This window comes from Phascolarctos cinereus, unplaced genomic scaffold, assembly GCF_003287225.1.
Source record: "Phascolarctos cinereus isolate Bilbo 61053 unplaced genomic scaffold, phaCin_HiC Scaffold_9;HRSCAF=440, whole genome shotgun sequence".
NCBI lineage: Eukaryota > Metazoa > Chordata > Mammalia > Diprotodontia > Phascolarctidae > Phascolarctos > Phascolarctos cinereus.
In genome coordinates, this window is record NW_027556402.1 from 104,071,758 (window position 1) to 104,096,643 (window position 24,886).

The 24,886-nt window shown below is 40.8% G+C and overlaps 1 protein-coding gene across 1 annotated transcript in view; it reads left to right on the forward strand.

The window, feature by feature from the left end:
- The window catches only part of TMEM154 (transmembrane protein 154), a 70,934-nt gene that overhangs the window by 38,225 nt on the left and 7,823 nt on the right, over positions 1-24,886 (forward strand). The window contains exons 4-6 of the mRNA XM_020994001.2: positions 8,110-8,137; positions 9,855-9,940; positions 10,880-10,940. Of these exons, the coding sequence (XP_020849660.1) occupies positions 8,110-8,137; positions 9,855-9,940; positions 10,880-10,940 (175 nt within the window). The remainder of the gene's footprint in view (positions 1-8,109; positions 8,138-9,854; positions 9,941-10,879; positions 10,941-24,886) is intronic.

The window sequence follows — 24,886 nt, forward strand, 5'->3', positions numbered from 1 at the left end:
AAAAACAGAGACCCCCCAAATTAAAAAAAAAGTATGCTTCAATTGCTTTCAAGTTCATCAGAGCTGTCTCTGGAGGTGGACAGCATTTTTCATCAATCAAGAGAATTCCCTTGGAATTCTCTTGGAGTAGTGTCTTGATCATCCTTACAGTACTGCTGTTGCTGTATACAATGTTCTCACTTCACTTCGCATCAGTTCATGTAAATCTTCCTAGGTTTTCACGAAAGAAGATTTTAAAGTTGACTATTGAAAGCCCTTGGTCCAACCTTTCAGAAAGTCAATCTCACCTCATTAAGGGCTCCTTTCCCCCTTCATCATCAAGAAAGAAAAGAAAGACATTATGTAGCACTATGATGCTCTGAGATCATTCTAGACAGTGAGCATTTGAGCATTTAAATCTGTGGTTGGTATTATTTACTTATTAAACACTTCAGTATGCCAGTTCAGTGAAATAGGTAGAAGGAAAGCTCCCTTTGAATGGGGCTGCCCCAGCATGGTGTCAGCCTCCATGCAGGGAATCTTCGAACAAAGAGCACAGCTCATTCTCTTAGTGGTCAGCATAAGAACAGGACTCAGTTTATTCCTTCTCTAGCCTCCACACCTTTGCATCCCTAGAATGCTCTCCTTCCTCATGTCTACCTCTTTGAATCCAGTAAAACGTAAGTTACTTGAAGGCAGTTTATTTTGTTTTTGTCTTTATTGCCAGCACCTAATATAGTACTTGGCCCATGATAGGCTTTAAGAAATGCTTGTAGAGGGGCAGCTAGGTGGCATAGTGGATAGAGTGCCAGCCCTGAAGCCAGGAGGACCTGAGTTCAAATTTGGCCTCAGACCAAACACTTGACACTTACTAGCTGTGTGACCCTGGGCAAGTCACTTAACTGCAATTGCCAGAAAAAGAAAGAAAGAAAGAAAGAAAGAAAGAAAGAAAGAAAGAAAGAAAGAAAGAAAGAAAGAAAGAAAGAAAGAAAGAAAGAAAGAAAGAAAGAAAGAAAGAAAGAAAGAAAGAAAGAAATGCTTGTGGAATTGAATGCAGCACAGTATTGAAAAAAACAAGGTTGCTAGGTTTGGAGTTAGGAGATTTTGCTTCAAATTCTAGCCCTGTTCAAATCCCAACCTCTCCACTTTCAGAGTGTGTGACCTCAAGCATGTCCCTAAATCTTCCCAGACCTCAGTTTTCTCATCTGAGTGGTAGCCTAAATGACCTGGAAATCTCTGATCCATTGACACCTGGCTCCTACGTTGACTTCTGAGCACACTCAAAAATCCCACCTGAATGTAAAAAGAAAATGAATGAGGAGACAAGTATCGTAGGAAAAGACTTCCTGCACTAAGTACCATCAGTGAGATGAAGTAGAAAGAACCCAGTTTGAAATCAGAGGATTCCCATTCAGTGCATTAGATTTGAATCCTGTTCCTGAAGACAAGAAAAAGTAATAAACATTTATCAAATGCTTGCTATGTGCCAGGCACTGTGTCAGGTATGGGGGATACAAAAAAAGGCAAATTTTCCTTGACCTCTAGGAATTTATATTCAAATGAGGGAAGACAATATATTAAAGGGAGCTGAAAAGCAAGAGAGGAGAGGAAGAAGAAACTCCTAGAAAGGCATGGTGTTGAAGATGAGAAAATCAGAAATTGAGCCAGGAGGAATGAAGTTTGGCCAGCCTAGGCCCCTCCTCCAAAGTGGAGGCCATGGGAAGTACTCACCAATGAGAGAAGATAGCTAGTATGGCAAAAGGTATTCCAGGGTGAGGTTCTGAGGTAAGTTCCAGGGTAAGATGGCCGCTGAAGCATGGTGTCAAAGTCTGGAACATCAGAAGCAGAGCCAGGAAGAGAATGAAGGTTGACTGATCTGGGCTCTTCCTCAAAATGGAAGCTCTGGGAAGAACTCATCAATAGGAGGAGGAGGAGGAGGCTAGCATGGAGGATGTCAGGGTGAGAAGACCACAAGAGAAGATGGATGTTCCAGGATGAGGAGGCCTCAGGCTCTAAGGGAAGTTCCAGGGTGAAATAGAAACTAAGGTGTCCAAGTCTAGAAAGTCAGAAGAAAATTCCAGAGAAGCTGTCACTTGCCAGTTGAATGCTCTTGGGCAAATCCTTCCCAACCTCTGGGCCTTGGTTTCCTCAGCTGCAAAATAAATGGGTTGGACTAAAGAAGAGGTTCTTAACCCTTTCTTTGCCATGGACCTCTTTGGCATTCTGATCAAGTGCCTATGTACCCCTTCTCAGGGTAACATTTTCAAATTCATAAAAGACATAGGATTGCAAAGAAAACCATTCATATTGAAATAAAGTTATCAAAAGCAAGTTCACGAACATTAGGTTAAAAACCCCTGGATTCCATGATCACTTCAGATTCTTCCAGCTCTAAATCCTAAATAGAGTGAAACAATGACAACCAGAGACACTGGAGGCTATGGAATGAGAGGTCAGATCAGGGGAGGCTGCAGAGACAAAAACGAGCCATTAGAATCAATAAGTTTGAGAGGGGTCCAAGTTGCCTAAAGGACAGAGATAAGGGAGTAGGAGGAGATATAGAAAGAAAGGTAGGCCAGGTAGAATGGTCTAGAAACCTAGAAAATGGAGGACAAGTAATTGGTCATCTTTGCTTAATTCTTCTCTCTCCCCACTCACATCCTCCATCTTTCCCTATTACCATGGCATCCAGGACAAGGTTACAGAGCAAGGACGGGCAGTCCATAACAGGCTTTCCGTCCTGATTTAATGCCGATTGCAGTCACTTCACGTGAGTTTCCTCCGGAGCACATCATTAATGGGTTTTTAAAACTTACTTATCATCTGTACGCAGAGCCAGCTCGCGGGTGCCAAAGAGCCCAAGGGAGGAAGGGGCATCGAAAGAGAAACTGACATCCTCATCATGAAGTCATAGATGACTTCATGCTCTCAGGGGCGGTGCCGGAGGGTTATCATGCAGGGATGGAACCTCATGGCTTTGAGGGGACCTAACTGCCCCAAAGACAGTTCCCTCCAAAGACAAGCTTCCTCTGGAAAGGGATATTCAAAAGGAAGAAGGAGGAATGGGTCTATCTTTAAAGCAATATAGTAATATTCTGAACGGAAGGGCAGGTAGGTGGTACAATGGCTAGAGAGCTGGGTCTAGAGTTGAGAAGACCTGAGTTCAAATGTGACTGTACCATTTATTAGCTGTGTGATCCTGGGCAAGTCCTATGCCTGTCTGCCTCAGTTTTCTTGACTGTAAAATGGGGAAAATAATAGTACATGCCTCCCAGGGTTGTTGTGAGGATAAAATGTGGTAATAACTGTAAAATGCTTAGTGTAGCCCAGGGGTGGGGAACCTGTGGCCTTGAGGCCACACGTGGCCCTGTAGGTCCTTAAATGTGGCTCTTCGAGTCCAAGCCTGTGAAGTTTGGATTCATTCAAAGGGCCTCACTTGAGGATCTAGAGGGCCACATGTGGCCTTGAGGTCACAGGTTCCCCACCCCTGTTATAGAGAAAAGCAACTTTGAGAGACTTGAGAACTCTAATCAGTGACAATAACCACAAATCCAGAAGACTGAAGATGAAGCATGCCACTTAGCTCTTCCTTGAAAGGGGCCGAACAATGAATGAAGAGAGATACATTTGGGGCATGGCCAATGTGGGATTTGTGTTATTGGACTATGAATGTTTATGAGGAGGGTATTCTTTTTAGGGTATTTTTGTTGTTGTTGTTTAGTTAAGGGGTTCATAGAAAGAACAGATTACAAATGCATATAAAAATAAGTAAATTTTAAAAAGAAAAACACCACAAAAATGGATTTGTTATTATTCTTATTATTCTTACAGCTTGCACAGTTATCATTTAACAGTCACCCCCAGGACAAACACGCCTTCCATATCAGCCTAGGTTCCGTAAGAATCCAGCACCTGTAGGAATTTGGGACAACCTTATTCTGCTGAAGAAGGAAATTCCCTTCAGCTCTGTGAAAGCAATCAGACATTAATGCTGAAGACCAGAAAATTGGGTGCCAGATTTCCTTGGATTAGAGATGGCATTAGAACCTGCCAGCTCACAGGAAATTATAACAACAGCTCATGACTGCCAGGAACACAATTCCAGGTGCCTGCTGGCTGTTTTTCCCCACTTGGGACCTGCATTTGTCTGCAGGCAATGGACAAATAGCAGCCTACAATTGCTAGAGATCACCAATATTTGGTTCTATGCAGTGAATCCCACTGCTTGGTGTTTTTGCAGCTAAATGGTTCTCAGAAGATAAAAAGCCAATTGTGCACCTTGGCTGTCTGAAATCCCTCAATCAGCAAGCATTTTTAAGTGCCTGCTATGTGCCAGGCTCTGTTAGGTGCTGAGGATGGAATTCCCAACAAGTTCATATTGCAATGGTAGGTAGTGTCTCTCGATGGCCTGCTGGAGCCCACTTCCACAAAGCTCAGCATTCCAAGCTGCTGTGCTGGAGGTGCCCCAATTATGCTTCCAGGATCTGGAAAGTTGTACCTTCCTCCCAGGAATATCTACTGTATGCTAGGCACTGTCCTAGGTGCTAGGAATACAAAGACAAGATTCTGAGCCTGATCTACTTTATTACCATTCTGCAACTGAATCCCATAGTAGAATATAGGATGTAAAGTCCTTGACAGGAGTGATGTTCTTGTTTTATCTTTGTAGCTCCAGCGCTTAGCACAGTGCTTGACCCATTACAGGCAGATAATAAATACTGTAACATTGAGAAGCAGTGATGTGAAGCAGTGAGAAGAGGGCTAGCTTTAAGGATCAGGAAGAATCAGACACATACATACAGGCTTAGTGACTCTGGGCAAGTCACTTCAATCTCAAAGTGACCCTAGGACTAAAAATTCATGAGAAGGTGCTGATTTGCATTGTTAGTGGAAGTCTCTTACCAGGAGTTCATTATAATGAAGTTACAAGTCTGGTTTAAAAAAAATGGGAATAGGGGAAGAACTTGTGCAGAGCAGGACAAACTGAGAAGACGTGGGACACTTATGGGCAAGCCAAGAACTTTGCTGGGCCACCATGAAGAAATGCCAAAGCTGGGAGCGAGTCATTGTAAAGAATTCTCTGCCTCCAGTTGCTCCATGATTTACTCTGGGTGTAAGGAAGCAGAAATACTTTGCCTCCTCTTCAGGACTGGGATCCTGCGTGTGGAGAAGAGCTATACTAAAGCCATGTGGAGACCTGCTCTCAACTTATGCTGTTGAACTGGTGCATCATTAGGAAGGAATGTAAGGGCAAGTGCCCAGAGAAGCCTCTTCTTTAGCTGACTTACCATGTGTCTGAGAGCAACTTTTCTGGATGTCTGCAAACAGAGGGGCTCTCACTAAATCACCTATGAGGTCTCTTCCTGCTCTGATCAATAACATTAAGGTGGTTCTGAGACTTCTATTTAGCTTGGCTTTTTTTCCTGACTGCTATCCCTCACACCCTCTATAGCCATGTGCTGAATTTCTACCCATCCTTTAGCATGGTTCAATGGGATATCTGGAAGCAGAGGATGTGGATTTTGATTATATCTCAGAGCAAGTATCCCTTATGACTGTAGACAAGTCACTTAACCACACTGGGCCTTAAAAAATCACCTAAACCAAAAAAGCATGCATGCACCTACATATGTACATTATCATATATGTATGCATATATATCATAGCAGACCTAAAATGCTCACCTCTCCCCAGTGTTTGGCCATTTTTTTCCCCTTTCCTCAGATGAATTAGCTTTCTTCAAGTTCCAACTACAACCTCCTCTTCTACAGGAAGCATTTTCCAAACTCTCTTAATTCTAGCCCCTTCCCTCTATTAATTATTTCCTATTTATCCTCAGTATGGCTTGCTTTGTATATATTTGTTTGCATGTTTCTCTCTCATTAGATCGTAAGCTCCCTGAGGACAGGGACTATCTGTTGCCTTTCTTTGTATCTCCAACATCTAGCACACAGTAGGCATGTAACTACTGTCTGTCTGTGATTGCCTCTAAGCTGTATTTTTGAAGTTGATTTTTTTGCACCAAGCTATACGTCTTACTACAGCAGAACCTTGGGGGCTATCCAGTCCAACCCTCTCAGCTTTAGAGATTATAGAACTGAGTCCCAGGAAGTTGTGACTCATACCGAGGTCATGTAGACAGAAAGTGTTTGAGCTGAGATATGAAAGCAGTCTTCTGGCTCCAGACAGAGTCTTCTTATTCTTCATAGGCACATTCTAATTGATTAAATTTCATTCTATTAGCTTTATTCCAATGTCTTGATATTTTTTGGATCCAGACTCTGTCATCCAATATATCAGTAGTAGTAGCAACAGCAACAGCAACAGCAACTATTACTACTACTACTGACATTTATATAGTGCTTTAACGATTGCAAAGTGCTTTATTTACATTGTGTTTTCTAATCCTCATAATAACCACATGAAACCACCTGTATGTTATCTGCTTATTGGATAAGTGTGCTATTGATACCTATGTGGTTTCGACCAAGTTGCAGCACTTTGTTTACACCTCTCTAAAAATAATTCACTTTTTTCTATAGCACTTTATGGTTTGCAAAGCATTTTCTTCACAATAATCCTGTGCAGTAAGTGTTGTAAATGTTTAAATCCCCCCTTTTCACAGATGACAAAACTGAGGCTCAGAGAGAGCAGAATTGGGGACAGAATTCAAAGAGACAGTCTCTTGACTAGAAATCCATTATCCTCGCTGGTTGGGAGGGCAGGTACCATGTGTTTTCTAAATGTTGTGTCTTCTCCAGTTTTACTCAATCCAGTTTTCTAGCCCAATGTCCTGCCCTCAGTAAGGGCTAAGTAAATGTTTGTTGAATTGGATTGAATTTCTTCTTCTTGTTCCTCTCTCCATGCTCTTGACCCTCTTAGCAGGTTTTCAGGCAAAGCTTGACCGCTTCTCAGAGGCACTGTAAGGTCACCCTCTTTCTTTTTTTCCCAGCTCTGGGTTGGACTTAGTCTCTGAAATCCCTTAAAATCAGGAAGAAGCTGGAGCCAGCTCAAATCAGCCTGCTGTAAGGCCCAATTGTTAATCTTTACATCTTGGAAGTGGCAATCGTTACAAATCAGGGCTTGATTTATTATTTTGTTGATTGACTAGACTTAGGAGAGTGTTAATAATGCAGATTAAATTTAAAAGTGTGAGTGCATACATCTCTCCATCTGCCCCTCTGCCCCTCCCCCCCAGCCAGATTGTTAAACATATAACAGCATGCCCTAGATTTTAATTCTAACCATTCTGTAATTTTATGACCTCCTTTTCTTAGTAATGAGGCTAGGTTGAAGAGTGAGTCTGAAGCAGAGTTGGGGGTGGGGTGAAGGAGGCCCGAATTAAACTAACCTCTGAAGTAGCCAGACCCCAAAGGCTCCTGTTTTATAGTGCTTTGCCTTACAATGAAATGTGAACTTGTTGAGGGCAGGGACTGTTTTATATTTGTTATTATATCCCCAGCACCTGGCACATTGCAATGAACAGAATAGGGCAGGGTGGAGAACCTGCGACCTCGAGGCCACATGTGGCCTCTAGGTTGTTGGGTGCAGCTTTTGACTGAGTCCAAGTTTTACAGAACAAATCCTTTTAGTAAAGAGATTTGTTCTGTGAAGTTTCCATTCAGTCAGAAGGCTGTATTTGAGGACCTAGACTGAGGCCACAGGTTCCTTACCCCTACAATAGGGGCTTCATGAGTCCTTTCTGAATTGAAATGAAATGCTTCTTTTGACTTATAGATTAATTATTATTTGTTTTAAAAAAATTTTAGTGATGCCTTTTGTTGTCACATTACAATCATTTTCAAATACACCTTTTCCTCTTCTCCCCATGAGCCTTCCCTTGCAACAAAACAAAACAGAAAACCAGGTAAGCAAAACCAACCATCACATCTGCTAAGTTTGAGTATTACACTTCTGTAAGGAGAGGAGGAAGGTATGTTTCTTCTCCAGGGTTAAAATTGGTCATTATAGTTACAAGATGTTCAGTTCTGTTGTTTTTTTTTTTCCAGAAGAATTTATTTAAATTGATTTCTTTATTCTTTATGTAGAAGAGTCTGATTTTAGAAAGAGGGGGAGAATGCAGTGATTGATAGTTATGAGAATATTTATTTCATCTCTATTTTATTTCAGATGAACTAGGCAGTGAAAACGTCAAAAGGTAAGCCTTTTGAAGTTCTCAAATCAGCTCAATTGTTGATAAGCACAACTCTGGAGATCCTTAGGATTCTCCTGTTGTCAAGTCTTTCTTTTCTCCTGATTTTCCTTGGAAGGGAGGGGAAGTTCCTTTCTTCTGGTGAGGGATTTCTGTGTGCATTTTAGCACTATAACCCAAAAGATAGTCCCTAAGTGGTGAGCAAAAAGAAAGGCATTCATTTCCTTCCCTCCAAACCACATTCTCAGTAAGCTAAGAATCTCATCGGTTTGATTATTCTTGTCAAATGAACAACCCCTTTATATTTGCTACTAATGATTCTAAAGGCAAGATGGGTAATCAAAACTCATACTCTGGGTGATATCTCCCAATCTTGATGTTTTCTTATCTATTTCTCATGTTGTTAGGTAGTCTTATTCTTACCAAACAATTTCCCCTTAGCAATTAATTTTCCTTCTGAAACAAAGGAATAGTGGCAACCAAAAAGACAGTGGCAGAAATATAACCCTCACAAAATGATAGTGGGCATTTATACAGAGTTTTAGGTTTGTGAATTGCTTTATGTATATTATTTGAGCCTCACAACAGCTCTGTGAGGTAAGCGCTATTATTATTCCCATTTTACAGATGAAGAAATGGAGGCTGAGAAAAGTTAAATGACTTTTTCCAGGGTCACACATCCAGTCTAAGGAAAGATTAGAACTCAAGAACTCCTGACTCCAAGTCCAACCCCCTATCCACCATGCTGCTCCCTCTCCAGGAAGAAGCTTTTCTGGACAAAGCCCAGCAGCCCACTCTCCCAAGATCAACCAGTTATTATCTGATTGGACAATTTACTTGTCCCTTGTCTAATAAAATGTCCATACCACCAGGGATGGGAGCAGCAGCACAACATAGTGGTTAGAAAAGTGTTCTTACAATCAGAAAGACGTGGATTCAGATGCTGTCTCTGACTCATGCTAGTTGTGTGATGGACAAATCACTTATCCTCTGAATGGTCCAGGAAACTCTAAGATTTTCAGTTATACTTGAGCTGCTAAGCTGTATCTGTGGGGAACATTTCTACACTGATGAAATCAGAGGTCTGAACCCTGCAAAAAGCAGATGCTGGGGCTTTTCTTTTTCTTTTTTTTTTTTATGTCTATAATACCCAGACAGTTTCTCCCCGATTCTGTTCTACAGTCAGTTATGAAATCTGAGAATTGGTTGCAATGGATTTCTGAAATGGAAAAGTTCCATTTTTTTTTCAGAGGAGAGAAAAAGATAGGAGAAGGTAGAGGATTAAAGATGGTTTCTTGACCTCAGGGGATTTTTTTTTCAGAAAGGCTTTGATGAAAAGGGAAGTAAGACTTCACAGGGCTTAAAACATGAAGAATTACCTTCCTGAAGACAGTCTTCTGGTTGATGTGTTAGCTGACTGCATTTTCCACCTTTGGTCTGGCTTTTGGGCCACCCTGTAGTTTTCTCCCTATAGCCCACATGTTGATATTATGTTCACTTTTTTTTTTTTGGTCCAGTGAGAGATTGATGTTTCCTGTATCCTTAGCTTTGAGTGAAGGTTAACTTCACTGAATGAGGCAGAGTCCCTAGCCTGAACATCAGATACTGAATCATAAATAGCATTGTTTTTATGGTACTAAGACGTTGGGGACTCCTGGAGAAAAGCTTGGCCTACCAGACTCTTAGTTTCTCTTCTAACCTACCTTTTATGTCCTCTCTCCAGCCCCATTTTTGAAGAAGATACACCTTCTGTCATGGAAATAGAAATGGAAGATCTGGATAAATGGATGAACAGCATAAACAGAAATGGTATTGGTAACTCCTAGTTATATTTTGTAATGAGATTAAGAGCTTTTCCAGATAACCAAAGATGAGTTTTCCTAAAGATAACCAAGTTTTTTTCAGTAGGAGAGGATGTTTCTATTTGGGAGCCAAAGCATGGTAGCAACTGGACAAAAAGAAATTTAAAATACTAATCATAATAGCCAATACATTTTTTTCTTCACTCTTCAAAACATCCAATTATGTGGTAGTAGAGATCTCTAATCCCATTTTAAAATAGATTTCTAATGCCCTTAATAGCCTTAATGCTTCTATAAGAAAGGCAACATGGTACAGTAGGTAGAGGGTCACCCTGGGAACCAGGAAGCCCTGAGTTCAAGTCCAGATTTTCTGACACATGTGTGACCCATCAGTGTTCTAGGCAATTCTTTGACTGTAAGTTACAGAGAAGATGCAAGCCTGCATTGGTAGAGGGACTTTCCTCATCTGGGAGTTCCTTATACCAAAAAATTAGTAAGCTGTCTTTATCCTCATTCCTAAATGTTTGTATTGCATTTTGTCTTCTGTGGCAGCTAGGCTACTACCATTGTGACCACAGCAGAAAGCCATTTTTCATCCATTTTATATATTGAAATACCCAAATCATCAATCTTGGAACCAGGCTGGGGATCTGGTGTGGTCACTGATGTAGTTTGAGAATTTCAGTATATTTGGGTGGAAGTAGTGGAGGGAAGGGGAGATGATTTGTTTAAAAACACTGGGTTGGTGTTGTGAGAAACTTTTCATTGAAAGAACTCTAAAAGGTCCCGCCAAAGCTATGCCTTCGACTTCTAGAGCTCCCCAGGGACACAGAGTCTGAACAAATCATCCAAAGGATGAGGCTGTATTCTTCTGTGCTTATTCTGATGTCTGTGAAATGGAGTGACGTTGACTAATGATGGCCAAAATATCTTTCACCCTTTCCAGCTGAATGTGAATGTCTACCTACAGTCAAAGAAGAAGAGAAAGAGTCAAGCCACAACCCAAGGTAATTGCAGATAATGAAGGTGCTCCCTGTGGAGGTGGAGACTGTGAAGAAAAAGCTGCACAAAACATACAGGGCAATGTGTTTCAGTGGGAAGAGCATTGGCTCTGGAGTTAGAGGTCTTGGGCTCTGATCTGGCATGTATAACTTGTGTGGCCCTGGACAAGTCATTAGACTTTTGTGGGCCTCAGTTCCTCATCTGTAAAATGAGGGATTTGGACTAATTGACTTCTGAGGTCTCTTCCAACTCTGGATCTATAAGTCTATAACCTAGTGGCCACTTATAAAAAATTTAAAATCAGTACTTATACTTCCCAGACCTTCTAAGTAGATACTTAACTGTTCAGCTCCAGTTTTATTTCAGTCGCCCTAATTATGCTAAACTGTAGTTTGTGTGTATCAGAGAAGCGGATGTTTTGTACAGAAAACAGATGGCAGAAACAGTCTCCAAAGGGGGTGAATGTAAACAACAGCGAGAAAAAAAATGAAGCCTTACATTTAATAATTAAAAAAAAAAAGAAAAAAAGCCAACACCTGGACAGATTATTTTAGGAGATGGGGGCATTACAAAAACGTTTTTATTTCTGCCACTAGGTGGCTCTGCTTACTTGAGAATCTTATGCCCACCCAAGATGGGGTATTGCTGAGCGTCATATTGGTATAGAAAGAAGGTACTTAGATCTTGGAATCTTTAAAGCTGATTTGTAGACAGGGATTGTCTGGTCAGAGTACTGAGGAGATACTTTGCCCAAAGGTGGAACACTTGGAAAAATTAGAACAGGTGATCTAGAAGGCCGTGGAATTGAGACCCTACCAGAAGATGGTGCTTTTGGATGAAACATTAAATCAGGGAACTTAAAGAGCTTTTCATCATGCTTGTCTTTTGTTGAAATAGAAAGATCCACACACATTCCAATCCTTCTGATTAGAGTGAATTTCATTTTCCCAACCAAAACCCTTTTTTAATTATAATTGCTTTGATTCATCTTTTCTTGCATTCAGCTTGCCCGTTCCGATATGTAAAGAATCCAAACTTACCCAGCTGAGGCCCTGGAAATAGGCTTAGTTTGGGGTATGGAGAGTCAGCCTACCTTGGCCTTGGGGGAATCATAGTATCATAGCCTTAAATAGGGAAGATACCTTGCAAGTCATTTATGATCAAACACCCTTGTTTTATAAATTAAAAAACCAAGACCCAGAAAGTAATGACCAGGGTCATACAGGTAGTAAATGACAGCTACGATGAATCTAAGATTTTCTGCCGCCAAAGCTGACATTTTGATGATTCTACATCTTTCAGGCTACATGCTAATGAGCAGCTGCAGAGTCCCAACCCAGAAGCATGGGGAAATGCAGTATTTTGGTCATATCAATGATTAAGGGGGCTGGAAAGTCAATATTTAAACTCTTAAATGCTTCTTTTTCCCTCCACTCCCTTTCCTCCCCTCCAAGAAAGGCCTCCTTCTGTTCTCTCCAATCAACCCTGTTCCTGAAGAAGTGGAAGAGGGGAAATCTGATTTCATCATTTCTTTGTAGTGGTGTGAATCTAAGTCAATGAATCGCTCCCTCTTGGTATTTGCTTTTTAAAGGTTATCTCTTAATTGTGGAATGGAAGGTTTGCTAAAGGCAGTTCAAATGCTAGCGAGCTACAGAGAAAGTATTTGTGGGAAAGAGAAGGAGGATTTCACCGCCCCAAGAATCATATCAAGACATATTGTGACCCTAGACTGAATAAGGCAGGATCTCAAAATAGATTATTTCATCCTTGAACAAATCAGTGATTCCTCGTGCTGAAAACAACAACCCTTCCCCCTTGCCAAAATTCTATAATGAATGTAAAAGAGGCTTTTCATCAAACTAGATTTTTATCCTATTTAACTACAAAATAAAATCCTACTATAAACAGTAGGACTAGTTAGAAAATTTCATCTTCTGAAATTTTAAGAGAGAAACATTCCTTACTTAAACTTGACCCCTCTTGGCCTCCATCTCCTCATCTATAAAAAGAAGGGGTCAGATTTAGATAATCTCTAAAAACATTTCCAGCTTTTATTCCTGTGACTATTAATTCTGAGATCCCAGCTCCAGAAGTGTGTAATATAGAAAGGAAACATAATGCTACTGAGAAGCCTTACTTTTACCTATGACAAAGAAATTCCAGAACATCTTTCAAAATTTCCATCTCTTAAGAAAAGTAATTTACAAAGCTCCAGCTTACTACCTATACAGTGGGTGAGGGCTTCTTTGTGCATGGTCTAATCAAGAGGAGGTAGTCTCATCAACGGTCTATGATGCTCCTCTAATCTACTGATGGGAAGTTCAATTCAGTTTAATTCAACAAACATTTATTAATTAGCTATTATGTGCAGGACACTGTGCTAGGATGCTGTGTGATGGCAATACAAAGATAAACAAAACAAAACAACCTAGAAAGAAGAGAAAAATCCCTTCCTTCCAGGAGAATAGACAAGTAAATGCAAAGCATATATAAACCCAATCCAAAAGGTATTTATTAAGCACCTATTATATACAAGGAGCTTGGTATGGTGACTACAGAGTTGTCTTCTGAATCTAAAAGACCTGGGTTCAAGTCCACTTCTGACACATCCTGGCTGTGTGACCCTGGCCCAGTTACTTGACTTCTCAGAGCCCCCAGGCAACTCTCTGAGACTATAAATTATAAGAGAATAAATCTGATTTCGGAGAGGAAGTTTCTTCCCACAAACTCCTATACAATGAAATCACAAGAGTCTGTCTAAATGAACATGCACAAAGACACTGGGCTAAATGCTGGGCATACAAAGACAAAAGGAAAATGAGCTCCTGCTCCCAAATTGCTTATATGCTACCTTCACCTTGAGTTTGTTGATTAAAAATTTTTATGTTTTCGAAATGAGTAAAAAATCATTAGGTGTCATGAAGAGTCAGATATGACTGAACAACAAGAATCTTTGTATAACAATCATTCCAAACTCTGGCTTTATGGGATTCCAGATATCTCCAGTCCAATTCTGTCCAATCTAACAAGGATGCATTAAGCCCCTGCTATGTGCAAGACACTATCTAGGAGAATATCAATGTCCTTAACATCCGTAAAACAAAGTTGATCTTCATTTTCTTTCCTTTAGAATATATGCCATAAAATACAATTAAAACATTCTTTTAAAACCATTAAAAAAGAACATATGCCATAAAACCCCTTTAAGAAGGGGGACTGAAGAATGCCCCCAAGTCAGGCAATCTAGTGCTGAAATTGCCCAAAGCTTGCCATTCAGCAAAGTTGAGGAAATAACAGTTCATCCTGAATCCTGAACTGAAGGGTTCAGTGAGAATATCTCAAGAGAAAAAAGACTGAGAGTAAAGCTAGACTGTTCAAATCCAAATGTCACTGTTAATTAGCTGAAGAAAAAGAGTACCATTTTTCATTGTCGGTATGTCAAAATCTCTGATCATCAGATGATGTCAGACCTAGAAAAGACCTTTGAGATCAGCTCATCTAGTCCAAAATTCCTTAACGTTTCTTGTATCATAGACCCTTTCGGCTATTTAGTGAAGCCTACAGATACCTTCTCAGAATAATATTTTTAAATAATTGAAGGAAATGCTAAATTTCAGTTGGAGGTTAGTGAAAATAAGGATGTCATTTTCCCCCATCCAAGGTCATGGCATCCTCTGAAATCTCTCCACCTAACCTAGGTTAAGAACTCCTGATCTAGTCCAACCCCTTCATTTATAGATGGGAGTACAAAACTTCAGAATGCAGAAATCTCTTGCTGAAGACTCAGGAGTCATAAGTAGCATGGCTAGGGTTGAACCTATATCTCCAACTCCAAATTCAGTGCTCTTTCCACTTGAGACCCCGCTTTCTCCCATATGTTTTAGGGAATTGTTCTCTAGCATTACAATATTCTTTTATACTGATTATCTGTCCCAGGTTACTTGTCAACACAGTCCAGATTCAGTATATAATTGACAACTTATAATTTTGTGCCGAATATACCTACTCTGGCCTCCCAGGAATGGAAGGTCAGAACTGAATCAAGTTAGAGGAAGCCATCCTGGGGAAACTAATATGTTCCCTAAAAGCCAAATTTCAGGAATGAGGGAAGAAGCCAATCAGTTGGATTTCATTTGTACAAGTGTTCCAGAAGCTCAGAAATTCCTATTTAAGGAGAAAATTGAGCATCTGTCCAGTTACCAGTTGTCTAGCAAAGTCCAACTTTGACAGGTTAGTTCAAGCATCAGATACTCTTGATCATCTCTAGTTCTGAAAATGGTACGCCTGCTCCCTCACTGTGTCTCTTCCTATACATTCCATGAACTTAAAGGTCAATGCCCTATTCTTGGATTTACAAGGATTAATATCATAAGAGTTTTTTTCTTCTCTTAGCATAGTTGAAAATGAGTATGAATAGAGAGTCTGACTGCCCCAAAGAGCTTTCAGACTTTATGTTGTTGGCCCAGGCTAAACCAAGCTTGTGGGGTATTGAGGGAAGCTTGGGACCCCTAAAGATGTGTTGCAAAATATTACCCATCCTAAGAAATGAGGAATTTGCTTGTTTTCCTGGGATAAGATAGTCCAAATCTATGGCTATAAGCTCTTCCAAATTACCTGTGTATCACCCCTGAATGCAGTTCAATTTCAAAACACTCTCTACCCACCCCCACCCTTGTCATTCATTTTTTTTTTTTTGCAAAGTTATTAGCTTCCCTATAGGTTTTATTTTTTGCTTCTGCTTTTCTGAGACAAGTGCTACAGTGGAAAACACTTTGTACTGGTAGCTAGAGGACTTGGGTTCAAATCCTGACTATTTTCTATGTGAGTTTTATCCTTTGTAAAAGCTATAGGTTGGACTCAACAGCCTCTAAGACTCCTTCCAACTCTACATCTATGAGCTGGTTTTATTGATGTTATTTCCCCCAGGTAGTTTAAGTACAGGTGAAAACCAGTATCGAAGTTGAGAAGGATTAGCTTTTTATTGGAGGTCATGATCTGGCTCTGTTGCAGTAGTTTTCCCCCCAAAAGGTAAGAGTCTAGATTGGCAATTTTCTCCTACAAGCACTTTCCCTCCTATCTTTCCTTACCCTTAATGAATTTGCAGCATGGTGTAGTGGATAGATTGCTGGACTGGGAACCAGGAAGACCAGACTTCTGGTCCTATTTATGATGCTTGCTAGTTGTTTGATCCTGAGAAAATCCAGATTTCAGTTTTCTCATCTGCAAAATGGGGATAATGGTATCCATAGCACTACCTTACATGGTTGTTATAAGAATCAATCGAACAGCATTAGTGAGGGTCTATTTTACTCTGGCTGAGAGCTGAATGATCTTGCATGTAAAATATTATATCTGTAAAGACATAAAGAGATCACGTATGCAAATCACTTTAAGGTTTGCATGTCAATGTGAACTATTATTGAATTCCAAAATTCTTCCCAGATGCTAGGTCAACTGAACTCTTCAGAAAAGCAGTTAGAAATAGAACCTTAGTGGAAAACCTGCTCCTTTTCCCTCCTGCTAAAAGGAGAAAGACCAACAAACTGTAAGAGTTACCTTACATCCAGAGCACAGTCAAGAGCTCAATGTCGATGTCCTGGACAATTCTGAATCTAGTTTAACCCATATCTTCATATTTCCAGTGCAGATCACAAACCTTACTAGGGAAGTCCTACCAATGTTTGTCTTTCCCTGCTGTCAGGAAGTTGTCTGGACTTCCGTTGAACATTAAAACCATCAACAATTATTAAGCATTTATTTTGTGCAGAGAGCACTTCTGGGCATTATGAGAGATTGACAATGTTAAACACTGTCTTTTTTTAAAATCTTATTAATTTATTTTGATTTATCCACAATCACTTCCACATGCTTTTGAGTTGAAAATTTTTCTCCTACTTCCTCTCCCCCACCCTCCCCAAGACGGTGCACAATCTGATATAGGCTTTACATTTACATTCCTATAAACATTATCTAAGATATGATCCTTGTCCTTAAGAATCTTATGGTCAAGTCAAGTCAGCAGGCATTTATTAACCACTTACTGTGTGCCTAAGCATTGGGAAAGGAAAACTCAGTCTTTTCTTTAAGGAGCTCACATTCTAATCCAGTAGGTGATAAGTGAACTACTATATAAAAAACAAGATAGATAGATAGATAGATAAAGATATAGATAGATAGGTAGGTAGGTAGGTATGTAGTTAGATAGATAGATAGATAGAGAGATAGATAGATAGATAGATAGATAGATAGATAGATAGATGATAGATAGATAAAGATATAGACAGACAAAGATATAGATAGGTAGATAGAAAGATAGATAAAGATATAGAAAGATAGATAGATAGATAGATAGATAGATAGATAGATAGATAGATAGATAGACAGACAGACAGATAATTGGAGATAATCTCAGATGGAAAGAAGACACTAGCAAAGGGGAAAAAAAACAGGAAAGGCTTCTTGCAGTTGGTGGACTTTAGCTGAGTCTTGAAGGAAACCAAAAGAAGGAAATAAGGAAGGAGTGCATTCCAGGCACAGGGGTCAACAGCATTGGAAGGTAAAGTATTCTCTGTGAGGAACAGCATGGAGGCCAACATGACTGGATCAAATAGTGTGTGGAAGGAGTGAAAAGTTGGAAGGGGTCAGGCTGTGGAGGACTTTAAAAGCCAAACAGATGATTTTATATTTGATGATGGAAGTAAGAGGGAGGCACTGGAGTTTACTGAGTAGGGGAGTGACATAGTCAGACTTACCACTTTAAGGAGATCAGTTTGGCAGCTGAATGGAGTTGGGGAAACAGTTGAGGTGGAGATGCTGATTAGAAGACAATGATAATAGTCAAGGTGAGTGGTGATAAGTGTAGCAGCTGTGCCAGAAGAGAGACCAGGCTGTTTGAGAGATGTTAGAAAGGCAGAAAGGACACTACTTAGCAACTGATTAGCCATGTGCAGTGAATAAGTGAGAGTGAGGAGTCAAGGATGACATGTAGGTTGCAAGTTATAATAGTAATACACAAAAGTGCATCAGATAGCTACAAAACAGTGCATTAAGCCCACTTCTTATTTCTACTTTGAGTAAAAATAGAATGCAGCTGGTCATAGGATTCTACACTTGGAGCTGGGGGGGGAATTCAGAGGTCCCCTAATAGGATCCCCTCATTTTACAGATAAGGAAATAAAGACCCAGAAAGAGGAAATTCAGGCTTACCTAGCCAGGTATAAAGCCAAGATCTGAACTGAGATTCTCTGACTACAAATCCTGAGACTTTCCTCAGCACCCTATTGTCTCCTATGTTCATCACTTTTTGTCAATTACTCCTAATTTAACTTGTGTCAGCTAGATAGTGCAGTAGGTTGAGCTCTGTCTCTGGAGTCAGAAAGACCTGAATTCAGATCCGACCTCAGAGACTTAATTAGCTGTATGACCATGGGCAAGTTACTTAACTCTGTTTGCCTCATCTGTATAATGAACTGGAGAAGAAAATGGCAAACCATGTCAAGAAAACTCCAAATGGGGTCACAAAGAGTAAGACACAAGTGAAATGACAGAACGACAAAGTGGATCAGAAAATATATTCAAGTTCTTAGGAGTGATAATGCAGAGTGCTTTACAAACCATAAAGCTATACATAAACCCATATAAATGTCAGCTGTGGTTGTTATTTTTAAATTTTTATTCCCTTAATTTCCTGTCACTGAATTACAGAATTCCATTCACTTACTGTACCAATGTACAGAGACAGCTAGGTGGAGCTGTGGATAGAGCTCAGCCCTTGGAGTCAGGAAGATATGAGTTCAAATCTTGCCTCACACACTTACCAGCTGTTATGACCTTGGGCAAGTCATTTAACCTCTGTCTGCCTCAGTTTCACCAATTATAAAATGGATATAACAATAGCACCTACCTCCCAAGGATGTTGGGACAGCTAGGTGGCACAGTGGATAGAGTGTATGGCCTGGAGTCAGGAAGATTCATTTTTATGAGTTCAAATCTGGCCTCAGACACTGGCTGTGTGACCCTGGGCAAGTCACTTCACCCTGTTTGCCTCAGTATCCTCATCTATAAAATGAGCTGGAGAAGGAAATGGCAAACCACTCCAGTTTCTTTGCCAACACAGCCCCAAACAGGGTCATGAACAGTCAGACACAACTGAAAAAATGCCTGAACACCACAGGGATGTTGGACCAAATGAGTTAATATAAGTAAGGCACTTTGCGAAGCTTAAAGTTTGATATAAATGTGAGCTGCTAGATTCTACTGTACTGAGCACCAGGAATGCAGATTTGAGAGAGAATCCTTCTGGTCCCGTACACGCATCATCACAGTTTTTGGAAGGATGACTTTTTCGCTGTGTGGCTTGCCATTTTCTGCCACTCTTTGCTTCATGTTTCCAAACTCAAGAGCACTATTAAAATGGATGATTTCCCTGCTTCTTGGATAACTCAAGCAGCGGTTACACAGGATCTGCCTAATTTTTTCCTCTCCCTTCCCTTCACTCTCTTTTTTCCCTGCAAAAATAGAATTTGGACTATGTTTACATTGTACCAAAAAAAAAAGAGTTGAAAAACCAACTGGTTATTTGGATTGCAAGATGGCAAACACAAATGGTTGGATTCATTTTCTTCCCCTACTGAATTCACTGAATTGGCTCAATCTATTGGTACCTGGAATCAGAAGGAAAAAAAAAGTTCATTTTAGTGATAGAGTTGAATAGGTTATTTTCTTCTTTTCCCACCATCTATATTAGACCTTTCTTTGCCATGTTCTGTTTTTTTGCTTCTTTTGATGAGGCAATCAGGGTTAAGTGACTTGCCCAGGGTCACACAGCTAATAAGTGTCAAGTGTCTGACGCTAGATTTGAACTCAGGTCCTCCTGACTCCAAGGCTGGAGCTCTATCCACTGTGCCACCTAGCTGCCCCTTCTCCCATGTTCTGGAAGGACTAGTTCTATACAGTTATCATCAGATCATAGAATTTTGGAGCCCACATGGACCTTAGAGATCATCTATTCCAACTGTCTCACTTTACAGATAAGGATACTGAGATCCACGAAAGGGAAATGACTTGCCCACTAACAGTAGTTGAGCTTTTCAAAGTTTGCAAACTGCTTCATAAACATTACTTTCTTCGACCCTTGAAACCATTTGGTGGAGTTGACATTACAGACCCATTTTACAGATGAAGAAACTGAGGTCCATGTCACATAGCTGATGTTGTGGCAGGATTGGAATTCAGGTCTCCATGGTTCTGAGTCCAACACCCTACCAGTTCATTATATCCTTTGGACTTACTTGATCTTATTCTACAGGCATAGGGAGGACTAAGTAAGAGTTTATTTTATGGCTTTCTTTGTCTATCTACTTGGTCAATAGGCAGTTCCTGACTTACATACTTCGGTCCCTTTCATAATTTGGGTTACAGTGGTGAGGACAAAGTGGGAAAGGCTTCCCAGAGAAGTCTGCACTTGGGTTGGGCTTTGAAGGACAAGTAGGATTTCATTAGGAGGAGATAAAAGTGGGAATGCACTCTAGAAAGGTGTAAGGAAAGGGATGGAGGCAGGGTAGTTCAGGGAATGAAAATGGGAGTCGTGGGAGGCAACGTTTGACCCTGAAATTGGAGTCAGATCTTGGAAGGCCTTGAATGCTAGGATAAGAAGTTTGAATTTTATCTGGTAGGCAATGGAGAGAGACCAAAGTGGGGACACTTTTATATAGGAGACTGCTGTGATAGTGGAGGCAGAGCCTGAATGAAATAAGATGGTTTGCAAGTAAGGGACTCACAAACGCGTCAAGGATCATGAGGCAGCTAGGTGGTGAAATAGAGTCCTGGACCTGGAGTCATGAAGATCTGAGTTCAAATCCTTCCTCATACACTTACTATCTGTGCTTCCCTGGGCAAGTCACTTAGCTTCTTTTTGCCTCACTGTCCTCATCTATAAAATGGGGATAACAATAGCACCCAGCTCTTAGGATAGTGAGGATCAAATGAGTTAACATTTGTAGATGCTTGCAGAATGCCTGTTGCATAACAGGTGCTTAATAAATGTTCGTTTCCTTCATGCGACTTCATTAATGTGGTAAGCTTACAATGTAGGGATCCCTTCTTCCACAACCCATCTATAGGGCAGACTGTTAGTGAATGCCTCTTCAGAGATGAGAGCAACATAAACAGCTGTCTAAATAATCTTCCTGAAGAAAAAGTCTGGCCATATCACTCCCTGCTCAAGTCTTCCATGGCTCCTTAGTGCTTCAAAGAGGAAACCCAAAGTCCTCAGTTTGGGGCGTACAGCCCTGCATCATCTAGCTCCAGTTTGCCTTCCCACACTTCCCCCTGTTACTCCCCTTCCCTCTCTTTTCCAGCCAAATCGGCCTGTTTTCTCTTTCCAAAATTCTGCGCTCCACATACCACCTGGATCCGTGCCTTGGCACATGCTGTCCCCTATGCCTTTCACAACCCAACTCTAGTCTCCCTTCCCAAGTTGATTTCACTGTGCTCCATTTCATGCCCTTTATGTCCTATGCACTGGCTGTTTCCTGAACTAAGCACATCATCTACCACCCCATGCCTTTGTAAAGGCAGTCAGTCTCCCATGGCTGGAATCCTTAGCTCTGTATCTTAGAATCTCGAGTCTCCTTTAAGGCTCCACTTATGAGCCATCCCCTATAGGAATCCGGATCCCTTAGCTGTTAGCGCTTTCTCAAACCTCCTCAAATTACATGTACTGTGTGTGTTTATTTTTCTGTTTACCTGTTGCAACCCCCAGTGGAATGTAAACTCCTCCAGGGCACTTAGTGAATTCCTATCAAATTGAATCAATGAGAGAGAGCCCACATAACTTATTTGGGCCTGAATTGCAATCAAGGGGAAGAAATGAATTTACATAGAAGGTTGGATCTGTTCTTCTATCACCCATTTTTTGTCCCATTCTAGCCATATGCTTTCTTAGCAATAGTGGACACACTGTCCTACTTGAATCCTAATTATGCTACTTCCTAACTCTGTAAGCTTAGAGAAGTCATTTCTCTTCTGTAGGCTGGTTCTCTCATCTGGAATAATAGGCCTGGAAAATAGTGAAACATTCTTCCCCCTTGTGTGAGGGGAGGTAATAGGGAGGGCAGGATGTTGCATACATTGTCCAGGGTTGGTTACTTTTGCTGAAATGTTTTTTTCTTTTCTTTTTAATATGAGAAGTTTAGAGTCAGGAATAAGAGGGGCCCATACACACACACATACACACACACACACACACACACACACATATATGTACATACATATGTATAGGAGAGAGAGAGAGTGCTATGATGTAAAATAAAAACCGTTAATAGAATGATTTTTTAAGTGAAAAAAATGGCGTTAGGCTAGCTGACCCATAAGGTCCCTTCCAGTTCCAACATTGGGTTAGTGACTCCACTTATCGTAAAACTTCAGTATAATCTTTTAGATTCAAATGTTTTCCATTCTTAATTGTTCGTGTTGCACACTCTTTGAAAAAATATTTGTGAATGCCAATGCCCAGACTTTTGGCTAAAACCCCATGATAGTGTTGGGAGTAGATGGGGGGAAACAGAGAGAGATTTGGAAATGCTCTCCCAAGTTTGCCTTGGGCTGGCCCCATATCAGTTTGCTTTGGCGCTCTGAATGGGAGGCTCCGGAGGTTGCTAAAGCTGAGGCTGGCTGGGGCTTATTTGACCAGTTCACTCAGGTGATAAATAGCGACCCAGAAACCAAGGAACACACCTAAGTAAATAGAAGGAGTGGAGTGTGAGAAAGTGCCTCCAGGCTCAGCTCTGAATCAGCCAACAATCTAACAATTTTGATTCATCAATAGCCTTGTACCACCCCCCCACTCCCATCACTCTCCTGGTGAAAGGTGCATTTGAGAATTAATAGACACTAGAAACGTCCTTGTCTCCCATAATTAAAGAGACTCTATGCCCATGCTGGTACTGTATATGAGGTGGTGATGCCCTTCACTTTGGCCTACTCTCGTTGGCTTGAAATAATGTGCCTCATGAGCAATTGTCATCTTGTTCCTTAATGCCCTAAACCCATGGATTCTTGGTAATGGAGACTGGCCCATATTTTGCCAACTTTTGTATTCTAATGAACTAAAACATTGTCAAGCCCAGGCATTTAGACATCTGGTTTTAGAAAAAAATGGATGTGAATGTTTTGGCCATGTGAAGAAAGAGCGGTTTTGGTTTGAACTATTTACTTATTTTCTTATGATTCTAAAAGTCAGAGAGAAAGCAAGGTTGAAGCAAAACCATTCAATCAATCAGTCAATTGACAGCATTTATCAAATATTTCCTAGATGATAGACATTGTGATAAGCCTTAGGGATACAAAGAAAAAACAAACACAAAACCAGTCCCCAGTCTCTAGGAGCTTACATTCTAATGGGGGATACACATACATAAATATTTGTGTACAAGAATACATACATATACAAGAATTACAAGGTAGCCCTGCAGAGAAAACCACTAGCAGCTGAGGTGGGTTGCCTGGGAAAAGGTTCTGAAGCCCTATATCTGGCAAGTGTGACCTTGGGAAGTAACAAACATCCCCTTTCTGGGCTTCATTAGTAAAATGAGGGGGCTGACCTTCCTGACCTTTGAGTTTGCTTTCTCCAATTCTGTGGTTCTCTGATCCTAGACCTCTTCCTGTCATAATCCTTTCCATCTCTTGATGATCACTGAACCCAAGCTTTCTTCTTGAAGACACTATATCTCATGGTGCCCTCTCCAAGGATGGCTACTCTTGCATCACCCAATGCACAAGACCACCAGGAAGAGATGACCAGCTCGTTGTTCCCCTCCATCACATTAGAGACCTTCCCACTACCGTCATTCCTCCTCATTCCATTTTGTCCAGATCCAAGGATCCAGATCCCTGTCATTCATGGACCTCCAGGTCACTCTCCCTTCTTACCCATTAAGTTCAGACCCCAGTTTACTAATGTCTCTGTCCCAATACCTTCCCACTTTGAATAACCTGGCTTCTCTTCCTACAGTCTGCATATGTGGGAATGGTTAGACCCTCCCACCCCTGTGCTTCCTCCTCCCCTCCCCCCACTCCCTGCCACTCTTGGAAACTCAATTTTACCTTAGATGCTAGAATTACTGTCTACATCTATATGTTAGTGGCCCTAGTTTCATCAGTTAAAGCTAAGCTATCTCAAGACCTCCCCAAGCCAGCTTTCCAGGACGGGCAGCTAGATGTACAACCCAACTGCACAAAAACTGCTGAAAGAGGAATGAGAAAAATGAAAGCAAATTTAAAGTGAGAAACACAACAGACATATCAGTCAACAGCACCACAGTGGAAGAGGAGAAAGATATTCATTCATATCTGCTCCCATTGGGAGGGGGATTCAGAGCTGAAGGGCTTCTATGTGACAGGCGATAGCCACCTTTAAATCATTTGTGGATATGCTAAAAACAGGTTATTGAAAACATGCCAGAAACTCCAGCACTGAAGGGAAAACAACACATGGAATTTTTTTAAGGGACAATTTGGCATATATTCATAAAGAATTGTGCTAGATTTAATTAAAATTGAAAAAAACCCTCAGCTCCATCTGGATGTCTCAGCATCAAAGCTAGAGAAGGAGGTGAGCTGGAGTGAGGGAAATAGCCACCTTTTGGTTCTGTTACAGATTTCTTCCTTGGCTAGCAAAAAGGAGAGCCAAAGAAACCTTTGCTTCTAGGTCTGTTTTGGAGGGAAGACCTGGGTTGGAGTTCCCATTCTGCCACTTATAACTTACATGATCATGGGCAAGCCATTTCTCTCTGAGCTTCAGTTTCCTCAACTATAAAACAGAGATTAAAAAGGGTGTCTTACCCTCCCTTCTTGTGAGGTTCAAATAAGACCAGGTCCGTGAAACCTCTTTGTATGCGGTAAAGCCATTTAGAAATGTATTTGTCATATAATCTCAACTGGGCCCTCACAG